Here is a 23,400-nt window from a genome sequence, read left to right on the forward strand (position 1 = left end):
TTCAAAGGATGAAATTCACCCTATATAAAAGCCAACAAATAAGTAATGGTTATTAAGAATTCTATTTTCATTTTTATACTTTGGGGAATCTAAAATAAGAGCACCTTCTGGAGATCCTTAGTTCATGATAGGTCAGAATTATTTTTTTCTATCTTTTTCTGAAAAGAAATGGAATTTCCCAGAGCTTTGTACCAATGTTTGACATGCAAAAATATAAAACTTAATATGCCTCCTGATCTCATTACAAGTACACAGAAGTTAATGTAAGATGCTGGAAAATATGTAGCTGTGTGTTTTAAATGGAGGGACAACTGAATTGGAGCACTGAATTCCCTAGCTTTTCAGTATCTACAGCACAGCTTCGCTGTTGTTCCTGGGTGGTCGACTTAAATTGATTGCAAAGGGTTAACTTCCTAGTCTGTGATGGAGAAAGGGGCTCTCTTGTGCACTGGGCTAATAAGTTTTACTGGGACCACTAATGCAAACGTTGTCAGGTGGACGCAAGGATTACAAGAGGTCTTTGTCTTAAGTTTGTGGAGGAAGCTACGTCCTTTCTGCACAGTTTCAGGCACCAATTACAAAATAAGTGTTATTGCTTCTTCAGGCTTGTAAATGAAAAGAAAGCAAAATGACAGCTGTTAATTGTGGGAGTTAAAAAGCAAATATGATTCTCTGTCTTTAAGAGATTTGTATTTCACGGTAACTCCTGTTCAGATAGATTCATATGATATTTGAGATTTTATTGTACTATACCGATGGACTTCTAGATTAGATACCACAGGGAGCTCTCTTTAGAGCATTTGAATATTGCTGTGACTGTTCTACTGGTCATCTTTGACCATCAAGCATATTTGCAAGTTCCTATCCCGAAGTTGCATTTGGAGGACAGGGGAGAGGATCAGAAAGGAAGGGGAAAAGTTGTATTAGTATGTCAAACAAAGCTGGGATAGAAGGAAGCAAGTTCCTTCTCCTTCAGTGTTTGTTCTGTCATTTTTATAGGTCATCCGAATTGGACCATTTTGTAGAACGGTATGTATTGTTACACCTGGTTTTGCTTAGAGAGAAGCACGCGATGCAGGAACATCTTTTAAGTTGCTGCCCCAAGTGCTGGAGTACATTCAGTGTGTAACTCTTAATTAGGCTTCATTGTTTTGTAGTACAGGGACCACTTGAGCTTTTCCTCTACTTGTTAGTTCCTGTGCTCTGTTGATAAAAAATTCACGTAAGTGACTGAGCTCCATTGAGACTGAGCAAGTTGTGGAAAAAATGGATCCCTTGCAAATTATGGGGTTTTTTCTTCACCCTGTTCAGTCTTGGCTAACTTCTCAAACACTTGGGCCAGCACAGGGTGAGGGTGGAGAGCGCAGAGGTGAGAATGAATGGCTTGGGGGAAGAAAGCACTGGGAGAAGCTTAACTTAGCTCTGTCACAGACTGATGGAATCACTGCCTTGGGGACATGTCTTCACAAACAGGATATTCTGTTTTGTGTGTCACTTGTGGTAGCGCGGACATTTATAGAGTTGCACTGTGAACTGGACAGGGAAGAGAGCTAGCAGTGGAGAGGGCGTTGTTGGTTTGTTTTTGTTTGGTTTTTTTTGTTTTGTTTTAGCTAAGGTTGTCTTTCATTTGGTTTTAAAGTAGTTGTGCTGCCTGCAGTGGGGGAGACTAGCTTTGGCGTGGGAGTCGGATCAGCGTACCCTAAGCTGGCACTGCTGCTGAACGCTTTTACTGCTGTCAAACTGCAGTCTTAGTTCCTGCCTTGGGCTATACATTTGGCTGAGTCTCATGATGGCAGAGCAGCGTTCTCTTGGCGATTATAGAGCAGCCCTTTCTTTTTGTAACTTGAATTATTTTTCTTGCTGTTCTCAGAAACTCCTTAAAAATTTGCCTCACCAAAATGCTGCTTCTATTGTGCATTCACACTGGGTGGTGATGGTTGTTTTGCTTTGAGTGCTGAGTTGCTGGCAATGTTTTAATATATTTTTAGATAACAGTGAAGTATTTGTTTTTCAAATGAGAGGTAGGAAATTGCAAAGAATAAAGAATTGCATGAGCTGGCTTAGTGATAGCATGCCTGTTCCATTTGGGGTAGTGGAGGAGGAAGGGGGAATAGATGGTGATGTAAGGGCTGTTGCAGTGACACTCCCCCATTAATAACTTCTGTGAGGAGCTGCAAAGGGTGGAAGGAAAAATAAAGATGTTGAGGATTCGGTGACTTTGACGCTTGACATGACTCATATCTTCTCTGCTGTAAGAGAAGGATAATTCAAATTGAGTGTAGTGAAGCCTTACTGTAGAAAACGCAAAATTTTTCTTTTTCCCCCCCCCGAGCTTCATTCTTGACAAAGCAGGAGTTAGACTGCAGTCAGTCTGAGTAAAGGGTTGTCTCTATAAACGAGAACCATAAGACTCCTGCATAAAATTCTAGCAGAGTTGTGGGAGCTCTGCATTCATGGAGCAAGTCTTTAATTTGTGGTATCTGTTGGTTTAAGGCAACTGCAATAAGCCTTACATCTGAAAGATTCACATAGCCTTGAGATTGGAGACTGATTTTTTTCTTAACATAGTAGAAAATTGGAGGGGCTTTCAGCAGTACTTTAAGTTCTATTTTCTGGTCTAATTATCACTAGTTAGTCTTTTCTGCTCTGCCAGTGTGTGAAGTCTGCTTAATAAAGATCTCTGTCTTCTGTCCCACAAGCATTTATATCGTTTTGTTCTCCATCAACTTGCCTGGTAAATTTTATGGCCAAAGACAAATTATGCTTTCCCAAAAGCACAAATGCAACTGCGGCTGCCCTTCCTAACAACAGTAGGAAATACGGCTCCTTTGCATGGTGTGACAGTTGTTTGTGGAGGGATTCTCAGATCCTGGCCAGAGCACCGATGTTGCTTTGCAGAAATTGCTCATAAAATCCTATGCGGACCTTCTAAAAGTAATTTTCATTTTTCATCTCAAAATGAGATTTCGATGCCATTTACTTCACTTTCGGTAGGATAGGGATTGAAATGCAAGGGTGGGGATTTATAGATGCATTTTCAAGTTGGGGAAAACGTAGTTCAAATAGATGGTGATAATACTATTCTTAGATCACTAAGGCTGTAAAACCTTTCTGGCGCTAACAGGAAATGGCAGACTTCAGCTTCATCGGCCAAAGTCATCAGCCTTTGCAGCTGGGCTCTGAACTGAATAGTGGTGACATTTGGGACAGCTGTCTCAAGGTAGTGGAACGTGGGCTTTTCCTTCTTCTGTACTTTCAAATGCAAATTGTGGAGTATGCTCTAGGGACTGGTGGAAGCGTACATGTGTTTTAGATGTGTAAGAAATTAGTAAATATTGATTGTTCAGTTGCTGCAGAAAGGATGTTGCACTTAATGCTCACCTGACATCCTCTGTCTAATAGGTTTGAGTTTTGTGCACTGGTATTAACACGTATTTTTTAAACATCTAGTCATAAAGCCCTGCGCTTTCCCATGTGTGTAGTTTCGCAATGTGTAGTTGGATGGAAGGGATGATTTTTGTTATGCATGTCAGTGATGTAACACGTAAAGAATTAAACTTGTCAGAAGGACCAACAGCAGTCATTCTTGAAAGTGCGGAGCAGAAGAAAAGATCTGATCGGCCCACCAAGTATTATTTGTAAGTGTGTCCCTGAACTTGGTAGCAGTTTCATGCATGAAGTCTGTGGGTTTTTTTCTTTCTGTGCTGCAAAAATCTTCAGATGTCTCTTGCCAGGATCAGGATGAGGATTAGCTTAACCTGGCTGCCTGACCTGCAGGTAACTTTTCTTTCCATCTTATTCATTACAGGCTCCAGCTTCATTTTGTATACAGCTTGAAAAAAAGCTGTTGTTACCCAAATTAAGTCTTATCATCAGAAGACACAAATACCTCTGTAAGCCTCAGCTGAGTCCCTCACTCCCGCTTCCCCATTTCCCCTCCTCCCACTCACAGTCAGTTGAGTCTTGGGGTTTTTGCTGCCCCTTTGCATGACCACCCACGTGCACCTTCTTGAACTCCTGTCCTCTTTTTGCCATAGTCTGCTCTGTTTAACTATGCCTAGATAAAACTTCAAGCAAGTGAAGCTATTAATTCTTAAATCTGTAAGTTTTGGGGTTGTTTGTTGCACAAGAATTATAGAGCGGGCCTTTTTTCTGGTTTTTTTTTTTTTTTTTTTTTTTTAAACTGGAACGAAGGGTGTTTCCTTCATGGCAGCGCCTGCTCAAGCAGTCCTGCCCTATTCCTTTCCTTCCCGTCTTCTCAGTCGCTTGCTTCAGTTCCAGAGCTGTACCCTGCGCTTGCTGATAGAAGTATCTGTGTAGCCAACCAGTCAGCTGAGGCAGGTGAAAAATACACCACCTCCCTGAACTGTTTTGCAGATCGGTTCCCCAATCTGTTGAACGACACGAGTGCCTGTAACCACTGCTTGGAGGGCACGTGGGAGGGTGCAGCCACACAGCAGCGACTGCATAAACCAACTCAAACAGTATTGCTGCCAACCATCTAGCCACCGCAAACTGATAGTCTAGCCTCTGAGTTTGTAGCTGGGTTAGGAATTCATGCTCAGTATGAATTAACTGGCAAAATTGTTAATTCTGAGGTCAAGAGGTGTGCAGTATCACTATTAACAATTTAATTGCTGACTGTTTTGAGAGATGCCTGCAAACATCCTCATTCCTGGATGCAGGCTTAAGTCATCTGGATTTTGTCTTATAGCTCTGTCTTCAGTTGAATAAGTGTTTTGCCTTTCAAGGTGTAACTTAACAACTGTGGGTTTTGAGGACGATCAGTAAGAGACTTGAAATGTACATAAGTTCAGTAATACCAGAATAACTAAAGTGTTGCATAGCTTTTCAAATATATATATATATTTTTTTTTTTAAATATGGCATATCAGGTATAATTGACCTAGGGAACTTTGTTCTATAGATAATTAGTTGTCAGATATTATTCCTGATATCTTTCTGGCAAATAGCTGACTAAGACTGTTTCACATTCTGTAAAATTTACAATGCTAAAAAATATTAAGCAATCAATATTAAATGCAAGTTATACTACTAGAATCCTAAAGCATTTAAATGCTAAAGCCAGATGAAGGAAACTTAAAGTTTTTATTGCTCTGTTAACTTGTCCACACTGTAAAATGAATGCAAATAAATACTGTGATAAAACAGTTTAAATAAAACCATGCATTTAAAGGAAAAACATTTTGACGATTATCTATCTTGTAAATGTGTGCCAATTGCACCGAAACCCTTTTTTTTTTTCCCCACATAATGTTGCTGATAGTCAGCAGGAGTCTGCCTCTTGTCTTGATCTTTGGAAGCATGTTGGACCTTTTTGCTCATGTGGTTTCAATAGCTTTTTCACTGCAAAACTATACAGAGCAGCTGAAGATCAAGTTAATTTACTTCCTTTAAAAGCAAAAAATGAAAGTCTGTGTTTTGAACACTTGAAACTTTTCTCTAAGGCCTTTATGGGTTGTATCTTTCCTTAATGTGTTTTAAAATGTAGCAGACAGTGTTTCTAATTGTATTTCCCACGGAAATGTAGTTGGGTTTTGGTAGTGGTTTTGGGTAACCTTTACGTTTTTTCCTTCTGGCTTGCTTTGTAGCTGGCAGCTAACATTGGTATCCGTCTTGCTGTCTTGTTAGTCACTTAAACTTGCTGGTGTATCCTGGGGTATCAGGCCTAGGAGTCCACTGACATTGTAAGCCTGTTTTGTAAGCAGCCAGGGAGACCTTATTTAGCTAAAACCTGCTTACTATGGGAGGGATTGTAAAGATATTTAGAAAACCACAATCAAGCTTAGGGTAGCACTGTTGCACTTGAAGGCTCAGTGTGTCTTTCCACAATATAATCTTAGGTATAATACTGCATTAATGAACTGGGTGATGAAATAGGGCATGCTTATAATATTTGTGGTGATGATTAGTTGAGTTGGGCTTATGCACACTGAAGATACAATTTAAAACTATCTTGATGGTTTGAAGAAATGTATTCTAAAACCAGGAAGATGTTCCACAAGGGTTAATGTACTGTCATACACGTAGGCAGAGATAATCAGCTGCGCCAATAAAGGATGAAGAATAACTAGCTAGGTATCAGTTCCTCTGAAAATACCCCAAACCTCACAGTGGAAAACTGGTTGAAATCGAGGTGGTGTCATACTCTTAAGACAAGCAAAACTCATGATGAGATGTATAGACAGGGCTGCAGTACCTATACAACATGCAAAGAAATTCTTCAACTCAATGCATGTAAGGCCTTGGCTGTGAAGCGCTGTAGTTTGAAGTCCATGAGGCATCTGTAAATCTGCCCTCTAGTCACATACCCTAAATCTCTGATCAAAGATTGATTTAAGTCCAGGCTGTTCTACTAGTAGTCATCTTTCCTCCTGCCCAGCTTTTCCAGCGCTGGAGTAGAGGTGCCTTACATGGTGTGGTATTTTTGCAGGATGCCAAGTGAACTGAGCGATATTGAGCTTTGGTGGCTGCGGTCACCTTTGAAGGTTTGCGTTACACAGCTGTTCGTAGGCAGTTTGTCTTCCTTAACACGTCCTTTTAAGACTTTAACCTGCTATTACCTATGTACATCATAGCAACTTTATTGTGTACAAACATTAGAATGGATGTATTAGAGAACCTCTTACATGGAGCAGTTGCTCGGTGTCACTCCGCAAATAACTGTTCCTATCTCGTTAAAAGAGAGAGGTAAATTGCTTGAGTTTGTGTGCTGGGAAAAGTGGTAATTAAGAATGAAAGTACAGGAGCGGAGTGTTGGACTTGATGGTTTCTTAGGTGGTGAGGTATAGAAGAGATTATGGTACATATCCTCCATGTGGAATAGAAAATATGACTGTCTTAATTTCAGCATTTCTTATCTTTCATTCTTGATAGAGGAGTTCTGGGGATTTTATATTTTTAGAGATTTGGGGTACTGAGCATGAGATGATTAAGGGCTGGTTGTTTCTCTTGCAATACGCTGTTCTTCAATGAAATGCAAGCCTTTTCTTGTCCTCTGCTGAATGTTTTAGTCATATTGACTGCTGTGGTGCGTTTAAAGGCAAGGTGTTGGACAACCAGCAAGGAACTCTGCGTTCTGGTCCTCTGGTCCTAGCTCTGTTGGATAATCACAGAGGAATTGTCCTGGTCTGTGAGACAGGTGTATCTGCTTCCTCAAAGGTGGTGGTAAATACATTCTCTGGCACTGCATTTTAGAAAGAGATATCAGGACAAAATAGGACACATGCAAATAGAAGTAAGAACTATAGGGCATTCAAGTAAAATTGTTATGCAAAGCAGATTAAGACTGGATTTCACAAGCAATGAATCTAGTTGATTTATGGACTGTCATGCATGTGTATTTCCCTAGGGTATTTTTCACTTTTACTGTATGTGACCACCTTCATTTGTATTGTAAAACTAAAAGGGCAACCACTGCTGGAATGACAAGCATATGTTATGAATGCTTGTTCTCCATTACCGTTTTCGGTTTTTTAGTTTGGTACACACCATCAAGTAATGGTTTACAACAGAGCTGGCATGAGAGAAGTTGTGTGAGTGAGAAATGTACAATTTTGAATGCTTGCAAACTGCCACAAGACTACTGCTGATATTTCTGCAGTGTTCCTCTGTTAATCTTGAACACAACTCTGAAACACTTTCATTGGAATGCTTGATAGCTTTTTTTGTTATCATTTTCTGGTAGAGTGACTTTTGACTTTCATCCCTCAGAGCTTGTGCCAAGAGCTCTTACAAAAGCCTTACAATTTCATTAAAGGCCTGAAAAGTTGCAGTTGGTTATACTTGGATAAATAGTCTAGAGCATATGATAACAAATGTATTTTATGCTTGGTGTACACGCTGCTAAACTTGAAGGGATAGCTGGAAACAGCCCCTCTTTTAAGAGGGCTTGGAATTAATAGCATTTGTGTTAGCAGATACAGGAATAGAAACCAGGAAAATTTACTCTGACCGCTAGGTAAAAGTAGTTCTTCCAAAATTTGTGTTCTCAAAGTTGAGTTTTAGCTCCTTAAGGCAATGTATACTCTGTTCTTTATGTACACATGTGCATATATGCGTTTGGGTTATTTTGGGGTGTGGTTTTGGATTTTGAACCTTTCCCAAATAGAGCATGTTTTTACTCATAATTCAAAGTTGTTTTCTTTCCTTGGTAAAAAAGAGGGGAGGATGGCATAGAGCTCTCTAGGCTTCAGAGCCTAACCTGTTCTTCAGTTTGTGTGCTTCACTTTTGGGACCTTGCTCAAACCTAAATTAAGCAGTGCTAATCTGTTTACTTTTAAATAAAAGCTCAGTGAGGAAAGACACCTATTTGCAAGCAAATGACCATCCCCACTAGTACCTGAGTAAACTAATCCACACTGCACAATGGAAAACTGATGAAATGCTGTGCTTTTCAATGCTTCCAAATTAGATGTGGATTGGATTCGAGATTAAGGAAGGATGTTTTGTCTTCTGTTTCCGTGATAACATCCTGAGCACTACAGCTAGTTATAAAAGGTGGCTGGTCCTGGTCTTTAGTCAGTGTAAACTAACCCTTCGTCTGTTAGGGAAAAACAACACTCCCCTTCCTCTTTTTAAGAAACTGCTCTTGTGAAGCCCGTAGCATTCTGCTCTCTACGTGTGCAAGCCAAGCGTGTGCAAGCCAAGCTGTGGAGCTTAGGCTGTGATAACGATCTTCTCCCTTTTTTGCACTCCATTTTGATCAAGCACTGAAATGAGACCGTGTGTTCCCTGCACCATCCAAATGTCGAACAGTCATCCTTACGTTATGAAAGTTCGTCAGAATTAGCATTCACTTAAGCACCATAAAAGTTGCTGAACATAAAATGAATCTCACTTCTGAGAGTTCGTGCTGTTACTGATACACTTGCGGGTCTTTTAGATGAGGGAAGCCTAATGAGAACACTAGCTGTAGCTACTTCTAGCTCTGTAAAGCTATATTTGTTCGAGTTGTAAAATCACCAATACTGACTTTTTACTGCAGACTACTGTTCTTTCTATAATGGAGATTTTGCATCAACCCTCTTGAAAACACGCACGTTGTAGCATCTATAGCTTAACCTTTATACAAGTGGTAATAGTGGGAGGACTAATTTGAAGAAAATTCTGTAATCGCTGCGGCTGATGTCTCGCTATCCTTCACAAGCAAAGTAGGCAGAACTGGTGAACTTGTTATCATTTTACCTCTATGTGTTTGTGTTAGTGGAAACTTCCTACACAGGGGGAAACTTCATTGAAGACAAGACCTGTGGCAAAGTTCCTTTGTTTGGAACTTTGTTGACTCCTTCCAGGATCTCCATCAGACATTGTGGAGATCACTACAACACACTTTAAAATACTGTGGTTTTTTTCCTTCCATCTCTTTGTGCCACGTAAAACAAAAACGGTGAGCCATAGGAAAAGAGAATTGTTGTTTATATTGTTCTTTTTTTACTTCTTTCTCTCTTTCTTCTATTATCTTAAATAAATAAGTCTTCATAATTGAAGGCTTCTGCCAGAAGGGAGGTAGTAGTACAAGACTTGCAAGGCCTGAGAGGCAGGGTAAGGTAGTCTGGGCTGAGTTCTGTCCTTGTGGCTAGACTTGGTTGTACCTCAGCTAACTTAAAGTTGCCTCAAGTATTCTTGTGTTACATAGGAAAAAAAAGAAAAAGGAAAAAAAAAAAGAGGTGGTTTTGACATGAAAACTTGAATGATAATTCCTAGCTACACTCCTCTCTTTGGACTTTCCTTTGTTACAACGTATTTTACTGTACTTGCCAGACAGGGTTACTGTGGATTTCTTGACCATTGTATCTCTCTCTCTATCTGGAGTTTTGCATGGTGAAATATTGCGTGGAATTGTATTTGCAACTTGCCTTTATCTCATGTAGTTAAAGGTAACATCATTTCCTGTAATCCTACCCAGTTACTTCTCCGCATCAACGCTTTCTGAAGGTTTGGGGAATTATGGATTTACCTATAAATGTTTATATGGAAGGAACCTCCAGTGAGGAGTAGATTTGTGCAATGGACTTGGATGACAATATTATTTACAGTTTGGAAAGAGAAGCTTAGATCCTAGAGTGGCCTTGTCCTGTGGCTTTCACTGTCATTTTTGGTTTGTTGTCTCTCAGCTTTGTCTTCTGTTTTGCTTTGGACTAGTTTCCAGGTTCCTTCAAGATGAATAGAAATAACTTAGTTTCTTTGAGAAGAAAATATGTCTAAAGACAGCACTGTGTAACCCAGACACTAGCCTTTTGATTTGAACAGCTTCAAAATTTGCTGTCCTCGATTCCTGCTTTCAGTTGCTTGGCCATGCTGTGGTAAACGCTGTCAGAGTGAAGTAGAAATCGTCACTTCAGATAAGGCTTCTGACAAAAGCACCACTTGAGGAGTGGGGAATAAGGGCCCTTGTACCTCGTGTGTGTTGTGCTGGGAAGACGTTCTGAATTTTTTTTTTTAGTTTGTATTTTGTGCTCTTTTTGTGCCTTTATAAAGATCAGGGTAGAAGTGTTTCTATAGTAACACTGAGAATTGGGGTGAGGGTGAGAATGAAAACCTGTATCCATAAAACATTATTGTATTCTATTACAATCTATATGCATTATTTAGGTATTATAATACTTGGTAGTTGAGTGCAGTTTAAGAAACAGTCTTTCTCTGACTGTTCCCAGTGATGCTTGCTCAGTGGTTGTTAAGCTTCCCACAGCTTTTTATATCTGTCTAGAGAGCGAGTATTCACAATCTTAAAAGCATGTCCAAACATGGTGCTTTAAGTTTTGATCTGAAAAATGTGGATATTTTGCATTTCCTATGCGTGATTGTGACAAAGTGAATTTAAGGAAAAGCCTAAAATACTTTAGGCGTTATGTGTTCTTGAGCTAGTGACCTTAATTGTCTGATGTATCTTTTTGCATTGAATGTTTAAATTGAATGTTTAAGTTAATTTTAACTGCACTGTGTGTCATGATGAGTAAACCAAGAAAAGCAAAACTCCGATGTGGCTTGACCTGAATTACAATGCCATTTTGACGTGCAGATTACCCTAGGTCTCCTTAAGATGCCGTTTCCACTGCAAGCCGCCTTGTTGATGGTGTTAAGCAGCCAGAGTGAGGATTTTGTGCAACCCGAGGATGAGGCAGGGAGCTGCAGGTTATCAGGCCACGTCGTGGGTTGTCTTCTACAAAACCCTGAAGAGATGAATTTGCATGTTCTGTGGTGCCATTTGCAGTAAGTTTGTGGGGAAGAAAAATGTTACATAATGGACTGTGTTGAACTTGCTCTGTTGAATCCAGGTGTGGCTTCCCGTAAAGCAGTGGGTGCTCACTGGTCTTGTAGCTAGTCCGTATTTTTTTTTTGGAGCAGGAAAGGAGCCATTTTTCTCTGAAATGAAAAGCTGTGTTAAAGCACCTCTGTGGTGGGAGGGTGAGAACCGTCCTCCCAACCACCATTCCTCCCCGGGACAAGTAACTTCCAGGCTTAAAAATTCAGTTGCAGAATTGCTGCCTTGGAATCATTTGTTCACTTCTTAAGTTTTAATTTCTGCCCTAGTTTGAGTGTTGTGAGCGCTTTCCTTGGATTCCTAAGACTTTGGGAGCGTTTCTAATACGCTGCATTGTTTTCTTCGTGGTTGTGTCAGTGCAACTTTGTGAAGGGGGAAAGCCGCGTTGGCAGCTAACAGGTTGTACTTGTTACCTTCTGTTTCAGTTAGCACAGCAAGAACCCGAAAACCTTACAGTTCAAGGAAAAGAGGGGGCTCAGCCAAAACTCACAGCCCTCACTGAACAAGTTTCTTGGGGTTTGTCTCTCCAAAATCCAAGCATTCTGATGAATTTGACTAAATTTGCAAGCACATAAGTACGTTTGAGGCCTTATGTTTAGTTTCATGTTTGCATATGGGAGTCAGCTTGAGAGTTGAGATGCCAGATCTGCTTGTTATATTCTGGTTTAGTGCTTGCATGTTCCTGAAAGTTGTTTTTAGAAGATCAAAACTGGTGTGCAACAATTCACAAGGTGAATTCTAAGCTGTGCTTAGAAATATTCGCCAGGTATGGGGTTGAAAATGGCCGGGAATGCTTGTTGTGTGTGAGCTGTTCCGGCTAAAACTTGGTGACTGCCTTGCTGTGCGGCTCTTGGGCAGTGCCACTTCTCCATTTCCATGGGAACAGATGGGCTTTTGTTGGTAAGAGATCTATTATCAAACTGGGAAACTGATGGGCAGTGGTTGAGCCACTATTACTGGAAAACAGGGCTGACTGCAGACTGAGGACGTCACATGGCAGTACATGTTCAAATGTAGTGGCTAAAAATATATATTCTTCCTTCTTCCTCCTCTCAGGCACAGATGCCCCAGTGTGAAAGGAACAGTCGCTCTGGCATAGACTTGATTAGATCTACAGCAGACATGGGGATTGGCTGCAAAGGAATGCTTTATGTTTTGAGCTATACAAAGAGCAGCAGGTTTTAACAGTTGTTGAGATAAGTGTTTGTGACATTTCGAGTTTTTGTAGACTCTGAAGGCTGTCTCAGTTTGGAGCAGTGAATTTTAAGTTTCATCTTGTTGCTTAACTTATTTGTATTTATTTGTACTTGGGGAAGTTTTCAAGGCAAAATCCAGTGGTACGTGCAGTACTTAGACTAAATTTTATAGCTTGGGTAAGTCTGGGAAAATCTTACCATAGTTCATTTAAGAATCTTTATTTTTCTTAGAGGCATAGCACTGTTTTTTAAGTATCCAGATGATAAATTTTAATCCTAATTATTATCTGGAAATCACTTGGAGGACAGTTGGAGGTATGGGATAGACGGATTTACTGGATGTTTTTTTTAAAATGTTTTGCAGCAAAATTGTTTCATTACATAAAGTCAGTTCTTTCATTTCGGTGGGTTTACAATTTAAAAGAAAAGAGGGCAAAGTCAGATGTAAACGTCTAAGCCAGATAACAGCAGTGCAAAGAGTTCTTATGTGTGTTCCCGACTTTTTAGTTGTATTTCACTAATGGCTGTTAGTGGCATAAGTTTTGTGGAAGCTGAAATTTTACATGACTGTTCTGTAGTTGTCATAATAATAGCTACCTAACTTCATAGCAGCCATCAGAATTCCAACCTCGTGCACGTGACTGCAAAGTTGTCCTGAACTTAAGGTACTTCAGTACAAGTCATTTTTGCTTGACTATAAACGTTGGGAGCACCTCCAGTGGTGTCTATTTGAGACGCTGTCAGAAGAAACGATTTTGTAGATATCTGTTGTGGAGGTGACTTCTTTTGAAATGATACGTGAACAGGGAGCTGTGTAAAGAAAACAGCAAGTTCTGTTGCCTCTGGAAGAATGCGCAGTGGAGGAGCAACCCAGCAAGGGGAAAGCAAGGGTGCTTACAGGGTGACTGTGTGTGTATAAGCCCTCTGGTGTATAATCCAGGGCATGGATAGTCTGACTGTCTGCCAGGGCGTGAATGGAGCTGTGACAGACAGTTAAAATGATCCTAGAAAGGACAACCGGCTATGAAGGTACGTCAGTCTGGGTGTGAAGCAGGAAAAAGTCCTTGGAGCAAACAAAGCCACTGGGGGGGCGGGGTGGGGTGGGGGGAGAAGCTGTGGAGGATTCATTATTATGCCATAAGTGCCCTGAACAGGTTGTACATGTATACATGTAGGCAGTTCACCTTACTATGCCTTTTATCCAGCGTTTTTTTTTTTTTTCCCGCTCACAAAGCTTACTGCGTGCCTCAGCAATGCTCCCTCACTGGCATTGGCTTCAGGCCAAGCAGTAATGAGTTACCCCAAGCCCTATGTGATTTGCCTCCTCCAAATCTATTAGCATATCTTCAGAGCAAGATAAAACTCATTAGAATAATTTACATTTGGGCATTGGAATCTCTAATAATTTGTAATACCTACTGCCAAAAGCACAAGTATGTGGTATTGTCCTTCATATGAAGCTACAATTTACCCTTTTTTTTTTTTTTTAAATCTTCAAAAAAGAACAGACTACTCTATCCCTTAATTGTTCTCTGATGGTAATGAAATGAGTTTGTAGTACACAATCTTACCAAAGATTTGATCCATGCCATCTTTGATAAAGGAGTGCACACCATTGCGTAAGATTTGGCTTATTAGAAATCACATCAAAATGTGTCACGTTTCTGTTCTATTGTATTGTAAATTACTCTGGTGATGGCGGCTGAGGTATATAACAATCGAACTTCCTGGTCATTCGAGCTATATGCCAAAATCTTTGCATGGCTGAGTTGTGGATCTGGGCTTCAACCTGTGCTCTCTGTCTCCATGTAATTGACTTTTTTACGTATCTGTTTGCAATTTCCATCTTCCCTGCTCAGTACCCCAGAACTGCCTGCTGGTGTCATCTACCTGTATTTTATATTCTGGGGTTGAATCAGTTTCTGCACAGAAGGCTGTCTCGCAGTTGGTACAGTGGTGGTGAGACGTGCACCGTTTTCTTGCTTAAAAGCCCCTCAGCAGCCATCAGCTGATCTGCGCCAACTCCCCATGTGCAGCTTTTTCTCTCGGAGCCTGTAACAGCCACGCTGGAACTGCTTGCGGCCTGTGGTCACGTTATCCTTGCTAAATGCCTGAACTGTAATGTATGCTAGAATGATGCTTGTAAATAAATAAACACAAGCCCAAGGTAGTAACTGCACCAAAGAAAGCTTGGAATATTTTTATTTTAGGATCTTTTAAGTATTAAAGTCTCTTCAACTGAAAATATCCTGAATTGGGCTGTAAAGGTGCATATCTTTGCTCACCTAAAGTTCTGTAGGTGTGGCCCTGCTACTGTGCCAGTTCCCCCACGGAGGTGCTGGCACCTGGGGCTGCACACCCTGCCCTCGGCCCCTTCGGCTGGGATTAAGGAACAGGCAGGTAACTGTGACCCACTGGAATTTGCTGAGGAGATTCAGATTCTTTTCTTTTTTTGCTTTACTGGATTTCATTTCAGTAGCTTTTGAGGTTTTTCTCTTTTGTATGTAGCAGTGAGCAATGAGGCAGATTAGGGTCTTGATATGACACTTACTTTTGAAAGGCAGCAAACATTGATCTGTAGAGTTTAATTTTCTTGAAGTACTCCCATCAGCTATAAGACTTTTAAGGCCTGCGCTTGCAAATTCTTGTCTGCTTTTCCTTTTATTTATTTTTAATTTCCTCTCATCACCCTTCCAAAAAAAGAAACAAAAGAGATGGGGGGGGGGGGGGGGGGAAGTCGGAAGCGGCAATAACTGCTTATGAAGATTTTGGGTTTTAGGCAGATATCTTCACCGTAAGGTGTCTGTATGTAATATGTGATCTCTGGATCTGTGTTCATGTTGTCTTTCCCTTTGCATTTCCTCATCTTCCTGTATTCAGGCAATCAGGCAATGCTAATCATGTGATACTTTTGTGACTTGAGGCTTTAAGTACATTAAGTACATTTCTTTCTTTTTTTTTTTTTTTTAACCTCGGATACAGCTTTTTGTTGGCCGTTGTCGCAAAGTTAAAAAGAACTTCAGAAAGCTGAGAAGGAATGAAAGTGCTCGGGGAAAACGTTGTGGTGCTTAATTTTAAAGGGGGGGCAGGTTCTGTGTGCTGTTTACTTCTAGAACCAAGTAAAACTTTTTTGAGGAGAAGTAGTTTCAAACTATAGCATGGCTTTATTTACAGAACATAATAATGCTTTATTCAAGAGACTAGTTTCAGTCAGCACACCAGGCTTACCTATTGCACTGTACAATTTGACAGAAACTCAATGAAAAATAAAGCACTGAAGATTTTAGAGCAAGTATGCTTTGAAGTATCAACTTGTGCTTTTTAAAGCAGCCTATTCACTTGGCTCCTCTCTTGCGACTCCTGATCTTTCATTCATTTTAGAATAAAGTTATAGTAAGAAAAGTATGCCTTAAAAAAAAAAGAAAATCTTTGTTCATCTACATTTGCTGTTTGTATGTGTTTAACTTGCTTTATTGACATAAAAAAATGCTCAACAGGCAAGTCACTGTTTCTGCCGTCCAGTTTAACCTGGTTTTAACTTGTATCAGCAAAACCAGCTGAAGCTGCCAGTTGTATCTGCATTGGGCCTGTGCTAATGTTGTCACGAGGGAGTTTTTTTTGTAAAATTCTCTATAATACAGATGTTGCCTTGAATCCTTAATTCTAGGCAACCAGTGCAAGTGTAGAAAAGCTGGATGAAATCACATTTATGCTGAAAGCATTAGGTTTGTCATCTGAATTCAGGAAAAAGTGATTGTTAGAAGTCATAAATAATCAGAATTTCTTGCCTTGCAGATTTTGGACAGGATTTTTCTGGTGATGACAGCCAACTTAATCTTTGGCACAGACCCCAATCCAGTTATGTTGTTAAAAGTACCTGTGGACTGACAGTGACTTTCTTACTAAAGTATGGGGTTTTGGCACTAAAGTCCTTCAGCTATTTTAAACTACTTGTCCAGCTTTTTATTCACCACAGTTCTGAATGCTCATGAGATGCGGTGGAGTGGGATGACTAGCACCATTTTTTATAGCTTCATCTTACAAGAGCAGTCTTTGAAACAAGAATGGGAAGAATAAATTAGTACCTTCATCAGTTTTGCTGTATCTTGAAATGTGGTAAGCTTTTTTTGTGTGTGTGTTTCCTTCAGGTTTTGAATGAAGAATGTGATCAGAATTGGTACAAGGCAGAACTCAATGGAAAAGACGGCTTCATTCCCAAGAACTACATAGAAATGAAACCACACCCGTAAGTAGAGCTTTGGTGATAGGCTCCCCTGATCTTACTTTGTGCATCCTCTCAAACAGAAGGGAGGTTTGCTGTACTCTGCAAAGCGTACCTTAACCAGATCTACCAAAATGTATGGGTAGATAAAGGATGGCGATCGAGTTGTATCTCTGGCTGCAACTTGCATTGTTGTGCACTGTAACTCATTTCACAGCTGGCTATATAGCAGAGTATTTTGGAAGCTTCTCTGGTGGTTGCTCCGGTGCTTTGCTGTAGTGTCAGACTGACTGACCTTGGGGGTAGCAGGCCTAAACCAGCAGAAAACACTTTAGTAGAGAGTTGTCACCACCGCTGCCCTGGGGAAAAACAGTGACTGTTTTCCTGTGATGATTCTTTATTTTACTTCGCGAAGCAGATAAGAGTAAAAATTGTGGCATTCAGAGCTCACCAGAAAAATATTTAAGGATATTTGGAGCTGTACTTTTAGTATGTCTGTGTCACATCCTGACTATAGAATCACAGAATAATTTAGGTCAAACAGGACCTCTGGCATCCATCTGGTTCAACACCTTCCTCACAAAACGGGCCAACCTCAAAGGGTGCGTACTTTTATGTGAGTATAGTTGCATTGATTTGCAGCTGCAGAGAACTGTATTTGAGTAACTACTTTGAACATTTCCTCTTAGATATAGAGAATCTGGCATATGAAAACAGTAGCATTTCATGTCTGTGTATTTTCTTCATGTCACTTCATGTATTTCTGCTGTCTTCTACTAAACTCTGGTTCTGTCAACCTTTGGGATCCTTCAACATCTGAACAAGAAAGCAGCAACCTCTGGGTAACCAGGTTCAAAGGGGAGAAAAGGTTTAGGAAGGAGCAGCAAAACCTGTAATTGGGGTTTTTACAAGGAGCTGTCCACAAAAACTGATGATTGATTTGTTAATTGTTGCCTGTAATTATATCATGAAGATATTGCAGTTAAATCCAATAAAGAATTATTTTTCTAAGGGCTCTTGAAATAGGAGGAAGCTTTTGAGGGACTCTGTCCCAGGAGGGAGAGGAGGTATACAGCTTTAGTGCAGCCAAGTGGGAATTGAAGCAAGCACGCACAGGAAAATTCTGAAATTGTTTAAAGCCTCATCTGCTGCAGTAACATGTCTGTTTACCCTGATCGTGCTAGTCAGCTGGGGATCACAAATGTACATTGCAATTTCTCTCTCTCATTGATTTGAATCATCATACATCTTCTTATAACAGCAGGCATTTGAGTTGTACTGCGGTGATGTCTCATACGATGATCACTTTGTTCTGTAATCATCCGTGGTATTTTGTTTTAGAGAGTTGGAACTGTCAGTTTTTTGCTTTTTCATATCAAAGGGGAATGAACAATATCTGAGCCTGCAAGGGGGAGAATTTGGTAGTGTTTTTTAAGTGTAGTTAATTTGACCTTTTCTGAAGATGTTTAAACTGCTGATGGCAGCTGGATGGAGTTAGTGCCATGTGTCAGCAATGCTGGGAGTCTTAACTAGTGCATTAACAACCCTGGGAAATTATGCAAAAGTTTTTATAGTGTAATGGTAGCTTAGCTGTAATGCAGAGCTCTCTAAGTAGTCCAGCAGGTCATACAAAAAAGCAAATTACAGGCAGCTGACAAGGTGTGAGAAAGAGAATGCTCCTTTTCTCAGACTAGTATCAAACTGTGGTGTGAGAAGGTGGCACAAGAGCTTTTCAAGACGATTTGGAAAGAGACCAACTGAAAATGGCTTTAAATCCTGTCGTAGGATCTGAGACTTAAATCCTCCAGCCCCATAGCTAGTCTTAAATGCAGTGTTTCTTCTTGCTTTTATTTTGCAAAGCTTCCAGTTTGCTTTGTAACTACTAGCAAATGAAGCTGAAAGGAAAATGTGGCACCTCTCTGTCACCAGCTGAGCCACCTGAGTTCTGAAGGGTTAATCTAAATTGCCACATCCATTAAGAAAGTAAAGATTTATGTAGACATAGGCATGATACTCAGAGAAGAGCTGCAGGAAGCTCTGGGCAGGGAGGCTTCCTGTGAAGGCACAACAGTGCAGTTCAGTGGCAGAAATACCTTTCTCTCTTTAGGGAAGTATGGGAAGAATTTGCTGTTTATGAAATGGCCTGGATCAGGCTCATGGTGTGTGTATCTCAAGTGTTTGTGTTCATAATCAGCTTTCCTTGAAAATATTGCTGAAGTCTCACTTTGCAGTATTGTAACTTTCATGGAGGAAATCGACCTTGCTAAATGTTCGTGCTAAGTAAAGCCAAAAGAATTCCAAACTACCGATCGAAATGAGTCTGAACGCAATGTGAACTTTGTGTTGTACCAATCAGTGCATCTCCCTCTAGCCGTGCAGCATCAGCAGTAATGCCCGGATTTGGTTTTGCAGTGCTGACTGGGTGAGTTTCACCTACGTTACAAAGCTAGTTGGAGACAAGTGTTATCAAGTTTAGCCCTTCAGCAAGGAAGCTGTGGGAATGTTGTGGTCAGTTTATTTGGCCTAATTCTCTTGGATATGCTGTGATTTTTTTTTCCAATCATTTTGTAGAGAAGATTCATATGTGCACAACAGTTCTGATGCTTTACAAGTGTGTTATTAAGTAGACAATAGTCCTTCAAAATAACTTCCTTTGTTTCTTTCATCTATGGTGGTGTTTTTTCATCTTCTTTATATTTAGAGTTTGAGATCCTTTTACTCTGAATGGCTAAAGTGCTAGTGAAGTCATAAAACTGCAAGGGAGTTGAAGAATTGTGAAAGATTTTTAGTCTTGCTATTTAAAGTGCCTTAGAGCTGGCAGAAAACTTCATTTTGGAAGTGTTACTTCCTTTAATCGAACATTAATTGTACACTTCTACTTTGTAGTGATTCAGTAAAATTTAGGGGGAAAATAGGGTATACTTCTGAGGCTTCAGGAAAGATTGTATAGAAGTTGAGTTGAGCTCTTTCAGGCTTTCCTTCTATTTTGCAGAAATGGGTGAGGTGTTTTGGTTTTGTTTTAAGATGTGGCTTTCATTTCTAAGTCACGTGTGAGTAATAGATAATTATTTGAGAACTAAACAGAATTAAAACACTTTCTAAACAAGAACTGTGGCAAGATATCTAAATTCGTAATATAAAGCTTGCTTTATGTAACATTTGTCAGAGGCAAAATTCAAGACTTCCTTATCTTTCTGAAAATTGTGCCAGAAGCCCAGGAAACAAAATATTACCTTTGAATTTTGAAAGAGTTTCATGTAATGGTTTCTCTTGGTTGATTTTTGAAGGCAGCAGGGTACAGTGAGGGACAGGTAGACAGTCCCTCTGCTGTCTCTGCCACCACCCTGAGTACCGAGAAGCGTCGCAGATGCTAAACCACCAGGAAAATTACTAAATGCCGTGAAGTTCTTTAGCACTGGAAATAGGATGCTTGTGGGAGAAAGCTTTTTCCTTTCCATTCCAGGGGATAAAAAGTACACAACAAGCCTTGCAAGCAAGTAAAACATGTCTAGGTGTTCATGGAAACCGAGTTTGTAAACAAGATGTGTCATTTTCAGTGCCAAAATGCTTTTCATAATGGAGCTGCATAGCTAAATGGAGTGAATACTCCTTTTACAAGGGGGATGTCCTAGAGTTGTTTTATTGAGTATGTTGCATATAGTAGAAATATGTCTGTGGACTCATCATCCTTGGTAGAATATAGGGATGTGGTTTTGTGTAGCCCTCTATGGTGAGCAGATACTGAAGACAGCCATTTAGAGGAACGAAGGCTGCCAGTAGCTGGAGAGTCTGGAAATCAAGTAATCGGTCCTCCTTCAGCTCTAGAGATAGGTGCTTCTGAGAGAGGGACATCTGGTGACTTTGTGACTTCATGAAAGCTTCAGCTTCTCTTAAGAACAACTGTTTCAGGGAGGGTTCTGCAACTTCTGTCTTTTTGCTGCACCCGAACCTTCACTGTAGAGAGTAAACTTTGTGAGTGGAGCTCTTGTTATTAAGTGCGCTCCTCTAAGGTCAGTCATCTGCAGGGTTGGAGGCTGTGGTAAGTGCGTGCTTCTATCCTGTGTGATCTGTTACTCAGAACTGAAAGCTGTACTTCTTGGTTGTCAAGATGGTTCTGCTTTTCCCACACCATGTGACCTACCACTCAGCCCTTGCGTGCCTTTAATCTTGGGTTAGTCTTGAAATGCAAATGCAAATGTGGGTAAGAATCCCATGACCAGGGGCTGTTGGTCAGTGCTGACAGTCTGGTTGCCTGGGGTGGGTTCAACCCTCGGTGTCATGGAGGTGGTCAGCCTGCGGCTTTGAGTTCTGTGCAGCTGTCAAGAATTTCAGATGTGGCTTCCATGGTGCAGCTGTTTCATGTGACTGCTTATGTGAAAGCTGCTAGATTGTCCCAGCTGCAGGAGAAAGCAAGAAAATAGGCTACTGAAACAAGTATTATCAGCATCTTTCCTAGAACTGAATTGCATGCCAGCTCAGCACTCCTCTGCAATGAAGCAGAGAGACCTTGAGGGAACTTTCCTGACTTGGTCTGCATGTAACTCTGCTCCTGGCACCTGCCACAGCTTTCTGGCACATGATGCCTGTCTTTGACCACAGTGTTCTGGTAGGGGTCAGAAATATTGGACTCTGGGCTGCAGGAACAACCAGCTGCTGAATGAAGCTACTCATCTTCTCTGCTGTCTTACCACCTGATCTAAAAGAGACCAGAAATTGGTTTTGATAGAAAATGCTCTTTTCATTTGTGCAGGATGGGTCAATCCATAGACAGGATCTTGTTTCTACAGCTGTGATGTTTCTGAAGAGAAACCTGTGAGTGAACTCCCAGTGTTTCCTTTGCATTTTGCAAATACTACCTTTTTTTAAAAAAAAAAAAATAAAAATATATATCTACCCACTAAAATAGTGGAGTTTGTGCCTAATCCTTAATAACTTAAATTTTCCTTAAAGTCTGCTCTGCAAATTGTGGCTAAGGCATGGGCGGGTTCTCCTTAGAAGGCATAAGTAATAAAGGAGACTGTGTAGTTACTCCCCACTGATTCTGTTTGTGTACTAATAGTGAAATAAATGCTGCTATATCAAAGGAAAGTTCAATAGTGACCAGCCGCCAGTGCAGGACTTCTTTGTTGTCTCTGAGTTGATGTTATCATACAGTTTGGACAATTAAAACTTTGCATGTAGAGACATCAGACTTTATTCGTTACTGATAGAGGAAGGGACTTGACTTTCTTGCTTCACCTAGGCATTTAATCTGTTTTACTTTAGGTTATGAGGCCTGATAACTAAGATATAAGTGCAGACCACAGCAGACATTTTAACTTTGTCCAAGGTTGTAGCCAGTTCCCAGGGTAGTCGTCTTAGTCTCACGAAGCAGGACTTTGCTGTGAAGCAATTGGGTACATTAGGTTCTTGTGATGTTTTATATGCTAAACTGCAGATACAATGGGGTGCAAAACAATATGAACAATGCATTAAATTTTGAGCAAGTTTTTTTTTTTCCACCTGTGAAAATGAATCTTGTAATTTGAGGATTTTACTCTTACCACATTTCTTCTTTGCTAAATTGGGTGAAATAGGGCTATGGGAAGCACCTATTTATCAAGTCAGCGGTTGCTTCATTGCCAGGACAAAACGTTGTGAAAAGCTGCATGGTTCAGTGGCCTGTATTGGAGTGAGAGTGAGGTGCAGTGTAATTATTTCTGTTAAGAATCATTTAATCTCTGTGAATATCTACATCTGGCTCTTCCATTAAAATTCTTAACTTTCCCTATTGTCTTCTTTTCCTCACTCCACAGGTGGTTTTTTGGAAAGATTCCCCGGGCGAAGGCTGAAGAGATGTTAGGCAAACAGAGACACGATGGTGCCTTCCTCATCAGGGAAAGTGAGAGCGCTCCTGGGGACTTCTCCCTCTCAGTCAAGTAAGTAATCCCCAGAAGGAATTGTGCGTGGTAATCAGGCCATCTACTGCTCATTTGGACTTGTGGATAAAGGACAGGTGACTGTCAATGCTGAGGAGCAGGAATAATCTTCCAGATGCCCTGTAGCATTCCTGTTCTTCCAGTGATACTTATTTATTCACTCTTTAATAGAACAAATACACACGTTCTGGTTTGTAATGAGCCTACAGGGCTGACCAGGTGGCATGTTGTTGTCTGGCTTATGTAGTCTCAGGCACTATCTGTTGATTAGTTTGTGGATCCATTCTTCCTCCTTACAGCCACAAAGTGCCCGGTGTGTATATGTTCTCTCCCATCCTCCTTCATTCCTCTTTTACAGTACAAGTTCTTACTCTTTGTTTCCTCTTTGTGTAATACGCTTCAAATATGTTTTTCACGTCTGCTTGGCACAATCTTTGGGGATACTCATGTTATCTAGGACTGGGACTTGGAGCTGTAAAAACAGTTCTCATCCTTGAATAACCTTACTAGAAGTTCTGGCTGTCATCCAGCAGGAGTTCCTGCTGGTTTAGCATGGCCCACAAATACTATGCTACTGTCTTGCCCATTTGATGTCACTGTAAAATAGAGGTACTAAGAACTTGAAAGGGTATATGATGTAATTTAACCTGGGTTGGGGCTGGGAGGGATTCTGTCCTCAGCAGTTGATTTTTGCCTTTTTCTTTATTTTCCGTAAATTTCCCTTTTCCTACCAGAAATTAACGGGGTTTTCTTCAGAATCCTAACAATTTTTGGTTATTC

The 23,400-nt window shown here is 40.5% G+C and overlaps 1 protein-coding gene across 2 annotated transcripts in view; it reads left to right on the forward strand.

Annotated features, from left to right (window-relative positions):
• GRB2 (growth factor receptor bound protein 2) overlaps positions 1 to 23,400 on the forward strand; it is a 52,391-nt gene that overhangs the window by 23,502 nt on the left and 5,489 nt on the right. For both annotated transcript variants that reach the window (XM_054221509.1, XM_054221511.1), the window contains exons 3-4: positions 16,629 to 16,726; positions 22,498 to 22,620. In XM_054221509.1, coding sequence (XP_054077484.1) covers positions 16,629 to 16,726; positions 22,498 to 22,620 — 221 coding nt within the window. The remainder of the gene's footprint in view (positions 1 to 16,628; positions 16,727 to 22,497; positions 22,621 to 23,400) is intronic.

This window comes from Rissa tridactyla, chromosome 15, assembly GCF_028500815.1.
Source record: "Rissa tridactyla isolate bRisTri1 chromosome 15, bRisTri1.patW.cur.20221130, whole genome shotgun sequence".
Taxonomy (NCBI): domain Eukaryota; kingdom Metazoa; phylum Chordata; class Aves; order Charadriiformes; family Laridae; genus Rissa; species Rissa tridactyla.